Below are 9,188 nucleotides of genomic sequence, written 5' to 3' on the forward strand. Positions count from 1 at the left end.
CTCATTTTCACTCGCTCGCCTGTCCCCTCGCCTCGCTGCTCTCGCCTCGTAGTCTCGCCCTCGGCTTCGTCCTCCCCGACTCCGGTGAGGTGACCTCGACGATCCGCCTGCCGTCGGCGAGTAGCTCCCTACTCCTCCTACCTGATCCCCTCCCCGCTCCCTCTCCGGCCTCCGCCTCTCCCTTCTCCCTATCCCTATCTCCACTCTACATCTTAGTGACTATGTGAGTTCGTGTCCCGTCTGCCCCTCCTCCGCCGCTCGCCGTCCTTCTAACCGGTGTGTCGTCTTCTCTGGGTGGCCCTCGTCTTCTCCGGCACTGGGCTCCGGTTGCGCAGGTACATCCCTAACCCTAACCCTAACCCTAACCCTAACCCTAACCCCGCCTACCGCTGACGAGCAGCTCCCTACTACTAAGTCCTACCTGATTCCCTCCCTGCTCCCTCTCCGCCTCTCCCTTGTCCCTATCCCTATCTCCCCTCTAGATCTGGGTGATTATGTGAGTTTATGTCCCCGTGTGCCCCTCCTCCGCCGCTCGCCGTCCTTCTAACCTTACTGTCGTCTTCTCTGGGTGGTCCTCGTCTTCTTCGGCACCGGGCTCCGGTTGCACAGGTACATCCCTAAACCAAACCCTAACCCTAACCCTAACCCAAACCCTAACCCTAACCCTAACCCTAACCCTCCTCTTCTTCCATTGATGAATGGTTTGTGTCTTTGTGATCTATTCTGATGTACTGTTTTCCTCCTCCTCCACGTCTTTACGTAGGTCGGTAGCCGATGCGTCGTCTTCTAGCTGTGGCTTAGAGCGAGCAAGGCGGCCACCCGCACCGTCGAGGAACAGGGCTGGAGAGGCGGCCATGGCCGATGAGGATGGCCTCCTGTCTGTTGGCCTAGCCCCAGAGGGCGAGAACGACGATGACACTCGAGCCAACGCTGATGCGTTGTTCGGTATCGATCTTGGGGACGGCTCTGCTGCTCCGATCGATGTGATGTGGATGGTGGCGAAGGGGGGACGGCGACTGCGAACTCCAACGGCACTGGTCCTTCGGTTGCTGGTACAGGTAACACTAGTAAGCGCAAATCGCTTGTGTGGGCTGATTTTGAGGAGATCTATGAGGTTATTAATGGTTCTAGAATTTACACCAAGGCTATTTGTAAGATGTGCAAAACTACCTTGTCTGCTAGATCTTCTGCTGGCACTGGTCACTTAAAAAGGCACCAAAAATCATGTAGGATTAAAACTGATCAACGTGCTAGGGTTCAATCTAGGCTTTCATACAATCCTGATGGTTCTGTTTATAACTGGGATTATAAACCTGAAGTTGCTAGATCTGAATTATGTCGTTTGATTACTAAGCTTGATCTGCCTTTAGGAATTGGTGAGACTGATGCTTGGGAAGAATACATTGTTAGAGCTCATAATCCTAGGTTTGTGAAGGTCTCTAGATAGACCACCACTAGAGATCTTGGCAAACTTTTTAATGAACGACGTAATATAATTAAGAACTGTGTGTTGTCTGGTGCTTCTTCTATTGGTCTGACATCAGACATTTAGTCTGGTAATGAAAAGGAAGACTATATCAGTGTTGTTGCTCATTATATGACTGTTGACTGGGAGTTGTAGAAAAAGGTAATTGGTCTCCGCTTGATTGAGGTAAAACATACTGGTGACAATATTACAGAAAAAGTTACTTGTGTGATTGAAGAATTTGGTTTGCTTGACAAGGTGTTCTCTGTTACTCTTGACAATGCTTCTTCCAATGCTAATGCTATGGAAAAATTGACACATATGTTTGCTGGTTATCTGGGTTCTGAACCTGCACCTACACCTTCAGATCCTAATAAGGTTAAGTATCATCTTGTGCATCAACGTTGTGCTTGCCATATTATTAATCTGATAGTAAAATCTGGCTTAAAAAGGTTCAAACCTTACACTGAGGATTTCAGAATTGCTATTAACTTTTTGAATTCATCTAATCAAAGGATTGCTTTGTTCAAGAACTTTTGCATTGCTAAGGGTGTTAGACCTAGAAAGTTTGGTTTGGATATGGATGTTAGATGGAATCCTACATATCTTATGCTTAAACACCTGCTTCCATATAAGGATGTTTTTTCTGTGTTCATTAATTCCAACTATGGCTCAACGTTGTTAACTGCAAGTCACTGGTATATTGCTAATAAAATACTTGAATTCCTGGAAGTTTTTTATGACTCCACAGTCACTCTTTCTGGTGTTTACTATCCAACTAGTCCACTTATTCTGCACCATCTGCTAGATATTATAACTCATTTGCATAAAAGTTCAAAGGATCAGAATCTATTTTCTGTTGTCTATCCTATGAAGCTTAAATACCTAAAATACTGGAAGGACATACCTCTGCTGTATTCATTTGCATTCATTCTTGATCCTAGAGATAAAATGAGAGGTTTATTTAATGTTCTTACCATAATGCAACAAAAAACTGGTTTTGACTATAGTTCTTATTATGGTATTGTGAAAACTGAAATTTTCAAGTTGTTTAACAAGTATGAAGAAAAGTTTGGTGCAGCTAGGTCTCAAAGGAGGGCTGCACATCCTACAAGCATCACAGGTAAGAGGAAGCATGCATGGGGAAGAATTTTTAGAGGCCCTGGAGCATCAGGTGTTGTTGGACCTTCCCCTGCCTCTGCTCCTAGTCCTTCTTTATCTACTTATGCTGCTGCTTGTGAGCTATCTGCTTATCTAGACAGTGACAATGTCACTGCATATGAGGATGACTTTGATCTACTTCTCTGGTGGCGTGACCGTAAGCTAACATATCCAGTGCTTTCTATCATGGCTAGAGACATTATGTCAGTTCCTATTTCAACAGTGTCTTCAGAATCTTGTTTCAGCTTGACAGGAAGAATACTTGAGGAGCGGCGCCGTCGACTATTGCTTGAACATGTGGAGATGCTTGCTTGCATAAAAGATTGGGAGCTGGGTGAAAGAAGACTGCAGCATGATGTTGACAACCAAGAACTGGTAGACTCCTTCGAGCATCTCTATCTTGATGAAGATGCATCTACTTCTGGTTCTAGAGCTCCTTCTGCTACCACATCTGCATCTGTGGCTTCTGCATCTGGTGATTGAGATTGAGAGTTGAGATTGTGAGACTTGAGAGGTGAGCTGAGAGCCTGAGAGCCTCAGACTTGATTATGATCTGTATCTGTGATGTATCATGTAAACCTTTGAACATGTTTAAGACTTATAAGAGCTATGCTGCACTCTTTTTCCCTTTCTGGGGTTTCTCACACGGGTGAGTTTTACCCAGAAAGGTTTTTAATGAGACAGCATTGCACACAGCTCAGTTATCCTTTTAATTTCCTCTTGTTCTCTGTGTGTATAGTTTTGGTTTTAGTTTGAAGCTCTTATGGGAAAAAAATACTTCACGACATGGACAACCTGGCCCGGGTCATCACCGTCTCCGAGCCAGCACACTAGATCAACCGCTCTCTTCGGGCCTCGGCACTATGCACCAGGGTTTCGGCTATCTCAGGATTCGTGTCTGCCAAGACCCCCCACTGTGGTGTAGCCTCGGCACCGACCAAGCCTCGGCCTCGTGCACAGTCAGTCCACAGCGACTCGCACGATGACCGCCGCACCCACTCCGAGGTAGCCCTGGAGCTCCCATGACGCATAGGATCAGATGTGACCAGCACGCCGCCACAGTGCTCCAAGGACGGACCACTCCGACGACTATGCCGCCATAGGAATAGGCCACAGGGCTCGGACACGCCGCCTCTGTTTGCACGACGCCATATAGTTAGCTCATATACTACCCTTGTCCTCCCTTCAAACTATAAAAGAAAAGGACTTGGGCTATTTCTAGAGAGACAGGGACTCACGAAGAACAAGGCCCTGTAACACACACTTCCCAGCCGCCTGAGAGCAACGTCTCAAGCAGCCCACATCACACCTTGCCGAGACCAGGGACTAACTCCCTCTCTCACCTAGCTTGTAACCCCCTACTACAAGCACTTCGGTGCAAGGAATACAAGATCGATCTCTCAGACTAGACGTTGGGCACCGATTGCCTGAACCAGTATAAACCTTGTGTCTCTTTGCATCACCATCTGGAATCGGGAACACGCAGGATAAATTCACTAGTTAGTTGAGGACCCTCGGGTCCAAAACACCGACAGTTGGCGCGCTAGGTAGGGGAATCTGCATGTCAGCTTCATCATCCCAACAGCTTCTGGATGGCAGACCCCGTACGATCGCTGCATCTCAGCACGGTGGTGTGGTTTGGGAGCCAAGAGTTCATGTCCCTAGGGCATGAGTACGACATGGTACTTCTCACACCCTGAGCCCCGCCTGCCGATGACGACATCACGCATCGGCAGCCCAGGCGTAGGCGGCGCCCGGGCGGCCGTTCTCGCCGCGCTCGCCAGGCATGACGTGAGCAAGATCATCCTGATGCCATGCAAACCCAGGGCAACTCGCCGCTCTCCGCCGGCACCCCACGACCAGCTGTTGGCGCAAGGTCCCTGGTTGGGGATCTATCTAGCCTGAGCATGGACAAGGGAAAAACGCCGGTGGCACCTGGCGATGCCCCGACATCAAGCTCCGCTCCACCAAACCTTGAGGAGCTATCTCCGGCAGAACAGAGCCCGGCGGTGGCACTATCTACATACCCCTTCGGGTTGAGAAATGCCGCCGCATCTTATGCTTACGCCTACGCTTCCGCTCATGCGGATCTCTCGGAGCGCCGCCATCGCTTCATTCTCGACTTCGACACCACAGCGTCGACTCACGCCCACGCCGACTCCTCGAAGGAGGACGAGGCGTGGGCCGGAGCGGATTTCTCCGACCTCCGTGACCACAAAACTATGCATCGCTTCTTGGCCGCAAGCGACTATTGCTTTGGCTACTCCAATTCTGACGATGAAGGTACTTACGATCCCACTCGTGAGTGCTTCCACGTCGGACTTGGGATGCCAAGCACGGGCAACGAACACAAGGGGGTGGACGACCGCACTCCGCTTCATCAGGGAACGGGCGATGCGACGCCTTCGCGCATTGTCCCCCCGGCAGCATGGAACGAGAACCTTGCCCTCGGACAATTTCGACGCCCGGACCTGGAACAGCTCCGTGAGCTTTAGGCCAAGGTTGAGCAAGATCAACTCCTTCTGCAACAACTCCGAACCACTCTCGAGCAGGAGCAGCAAGGCCGCGGTGATGACGGAGGAGCCCAGCGATGGGCTCGCGACATGCACCATCGCATCAACGACGACGAAGGGGACGATCGTCCTCCAATCTTCAATCGCGCAAGCCAGAATGTCACGGCTGCGGCGATGCTAGTGCGCGCGATGCCCGAGCCCTCCACCATGGAAGGACGACGGGTTCGCGGCGAGCTCCGGGATCTCCTCGAGACCGCCGTGGTGCAGCAGGCAGAGAGTTCCGCCTCTCGGCGGCGCGGAGCCGCCTCGGACCTCCCCTCAGCACCACGCCGACAGAATAGGGAGGCCGTGGTTCGTCCCGAGCCCGCTCGGGTGCCGGCAACCAATAGGGTCCCCCCGGTCCACGACCGCCTTGATAACCGACGTGAGGCATAGGGTGGCCACGAGGTGGTCGGCCGACGACGACGACATGACAGTGAGGGGCCCGCTCGAGGCTACCATCCGCATCGGGGTGCCCGTTATGACAGCGAGGAAGACCGCAGTCCTTCTCCTAAACCACCTGGCCCTTGGGTCTTCAGCAGAGCCATCCGTAACGCTCAGTTTCCAGCCTGGTTTCGCCAGCCGACCAACCTCACAAAGTATAGAGGCGAGACCAACCCTGAGCTCTGACTCACCGATTACCGCCTGGCTTGTCAGCTAGGCGGCGCGGACAATGATCTGCTCATCATCCGCAACCTCCCCCTGCTCTTGTCAGACTCGGTGCGAGCCTGGCTTGAGCACCTTCCTCTCTCTCAGATCCACGACTGGTGCGACTTGGTTTAGATCTTCATCGGGAATTTCTAGGGCACATACGTGCACCCTGGAAACTCCTGGGACCTTAAGAGTTGTTGCCAGAAACCAGACGAGTCTCTCCGAGACTTCATCCGGCGCTTCTCGAAACAATGCACCGAGTTGCCCAGTGTCGGCGACTCAGAGATTGTCCAGGCTTTTCTCTCTGGCACCACCTGCCGAGACTTGGTCCGAGAACTAGGCCGGAACGTGCCGCGTTCGGCCGCCGCGCTCCTCGACATCGCCACCAACTTTGCCTCAGGCGAGGAGGCTATAGGGGCCATCTTCCCCACGGACGACACCAAGGGGAAGCGGAGGGATGAGGCCCCCGAGGCCTCGGTTCCCTGCCTCCCCAAAAGGAAGAAGAAGGATCGCTAGGGGAAGCGGGCCGTCCTCGAGACCGATATGGTCATGGCCGCAGAATGCAAGAATCTCCGAGGCCCTAGGGGCCCCAGACCCTTCGATGACATGCTTAAGAAACCCTGCCCTTACCACCAAGGCCCGGTCAAGCATGCCCTCGAGGATTGCTCCATGCTGCGGCGTTACTACGCCAGGCTCGGCCCCCCCCCCCCCCCCCGACGACGACGCCAAGCAGAAGGGCACCGGCGACCGGGACAATGACAAGGACGACAGGTTCCCCGAGGTACACAACGCCTTCATGATCTTCGGTGGACCCTCGGCGTGCCTTACGGCGTGGCAGCGAAAGAGGGAATGCCGAGAGGTCTTCTTGGTCAAGGTGGCCACTCCCCGGTACCTCGACTGGTCTCGGGAGGCGATCACCTTTGATCAAGACGACCACCCTGACCATGTTCCGAATCCTAGGAAGTACCCACTTGTTGTCGACCCCATCATCGGCAACACCCGACTCTCCAAGGTGTTGATGGACAGAGGCAGCGGCCTCAATATCCTATACGCCAACACCCTAGAGCTCTTGGAGATCGACCGATCAAGGCTCCGAGGCGACGCCGCACCCTTCCACGGCATCGTGCCAGGGAAATGCACGTGACCCCTCGGGCGCATCGACCTTCCCGTCTGCTTCGGCACCCCCTCCAACTATAGCAAGGAAGTCCTTACCTTCGAGGTGGTCGGATTCGGAGGAACCTACCACGCCATCCTAGGGCAGCCGTGCTATGCCAAGTTCATGGCAGTTCCCAACTACACCTACCTCAAGCTCAAGATGCCAGGCCCCAGCGGTATCATCACGATTGAGTCCACATACGAACATGCATACAACTGTGACGTCGAGTGCATTGAGTACGCCGAGGCTCTCGCCGAGGTCGAGACCCTCATCACCAACCTCGACCAATTCAGTGGCAAGGCGCCTGACTCCAAGCATCGCGTAGGGACGTTCGAGCCCACGGAGGCCATCAAGCTCGTCCTGGTCGACCCCGCCTGCCCCGATGACCAGGCACTGAGGATCAGCGCCACCCTCGACATCAAATAGGAAGTCGTGCTCATCGACTTCCTCCGTGCGAATGCCGACATATTCGCATGGAGTCCCTCGGATATGCCGAGCATACCAAGGGAGGTCGCCGAGCACACCTTGGATATTCGGGCCGGTTCTAGGCTGGTGAAGCAACGCCTGCGCCGCTTCGACGAGGAAAAGCGTAGGGCCATCGGTGAGGAGGTGCAGAAACTCTTGGCGGCCGGGTTCATCAAGGAAGTGTCCCACCCAGAGTGGTTGGCCAACCTCGTGTTAGTTAGGAAGAAAAATGGGAAATGGAGGATGTGTGTAGACTACACCGGTTTGAACAAAGCCTGTCCAAAAGTCCCCTTCCCATTACCCCAAATCGATCAGATCATTGACTCCACTGCTGGGTGCGAGACCCTGTCTTTCCTTGATGCGTATTCTAGTTACCATCAAATCAAGATGAAAGAGTCCGACCAGCTCGCGACTTCTTTCATCACCCCATTCGGCATGTACTGCTACGTGACTATGCCTTTCGGCCTCAGAAACGTAGGGGCCACATACCAGCGGTGCATGACCTAGGTCTTTGGCGACCACATTGGGCGAACCGTCGAGGCCTATGTGGACGACATCATTTTTCAAGACCAGAAAGGCTGAGGATCTCGTCGACGACTTAAGAATAGCCTTCAAATGCCTTAGAGAGAAGGGCATCAAGCTCAATCCCGAGAAGTGTGTGTTCGGGGTCCCCCGAGGCATGCTCTTAGGATTCATAGTCTCGGAACGCGGCATCGAAGCCAACCCAGAGAAGGTCTCGGCCGTAACCAGCATAGGACCAATCAGAGACCTCAAGGGAGTATAGAGGGTCATGGGATGCCTTGCGGCCTTGAGCCACTTCATCTCGCGCCTCGACGAAAAAGGCTTGCCTCTGTACCGACTCTTGAGAAAATCCGAGCATTTTTCTTGGACCCCTGAGGCCGAAGAAGCCCTTGACAGACTCAAAGCGCTGCTCACAAATCCTCCCATCCTGGTACCCCCAGCCAGGGACGAGGCCCTCTTACTCTACGTTGCCGCAATGACCCAAGTGGTCAGCGCTGCCATAGTAGTAGAAAGGCAGGAAGAGGGGCATGCTCTACCCACCCAACGACCTATTTACTTCATCAGCAAAGTGCTCTCTGAGACCAAAACGCGTTACCCCGACATCCAGAAGTTGGTCTATGCCGTAGTCCTGGCCCGGCCCAAGCTGCGTCACTACTTCGAGTCTCACCCAGTGACTGAGGTATCGTCTTTCCCCTTGGGAGAGATAGTCCATAACTGGGAGGCCTCAGGCAGGATAGCCAAGTGGGCCATCGAGCTTATGGGGGAAACCTTGACTTTTGCGCCTCGGAAAGCGATTAAGTCTCAGGTCTTGGTCGATTTTGTAGCTGAGTGGACCGACACCCAATTACCACCTGCCCAAGTCCAGACAGAATGCTGGACACATATACTTCGATGGGTCTCTGATGAAGACCGGGGCAGGCGCGGGACTCCTCTTCGTCTCGCCCCTCGGAGTACACATGCGCTACATGGTGCGGCTCCACTTCGCTGCCTCCAACAACATGGCCGAGTACGAGGCCCTCGTCAACGGCTTGCAAGTTGCCATCGAACTTGGGGTACGGCGTCTCGACGTCTAGGGCAACTCGCAGCTCGTCGTCGATCAAGTCATGAAGGAGTCAAACTGCCTCGACCCCAAAATGGAGGCTTACTGCAAGTTGGTACGTCGCCTAGAAGACAAATTCGACGGTCTCGAACTAAACTACATCGCGCAGAAGTACAA

General features: G+C 53.4%; 1 protein-coding gene across 1 annotated transcript; it reads left to right on the top strand.

Moving 5' to 3' along the window:
* The first annotated feature begins 854 nt into the window (after positions 1-854).
* Positions 855-3,109, top strand: LOC136469172 (zinc finger BED domain-containing protein RICESLEEPER 2-like). Its single transcript, XM_066467476.1, has 4 exons — positions 855-945; positions 1,059-1,435; positions 1,545-1,556; positions 1,622-3,109. The coding sequence occupies exons 1-4, from the start codon at positions 855-857 to the stop codon at positions 3,107-3,109; spliced, it is 1,968 nt and encodes a 655-aa protein (XP_066323573.1).
* Positions 3,110-9,188: the final 6,079 nt, after the last annotated feature.

The sequence above is a fragment of the Miscanthus floridulus genome, chromosome 8, assembly GCF_019320115.1.
Source record: "Miscanthus floridulus cultivar M001 chromosome 8, ASM1932011v1, whole genome shotgun sequence".
In the NCBI taxonomy this organism is placed as follows: domain Eukaryota; kingdom Viridiplantae; phylum Streptophyta; class Magnoliopsida; order Poales; family Poaceae; genus Miscanthus; species Miscanthus floridulus.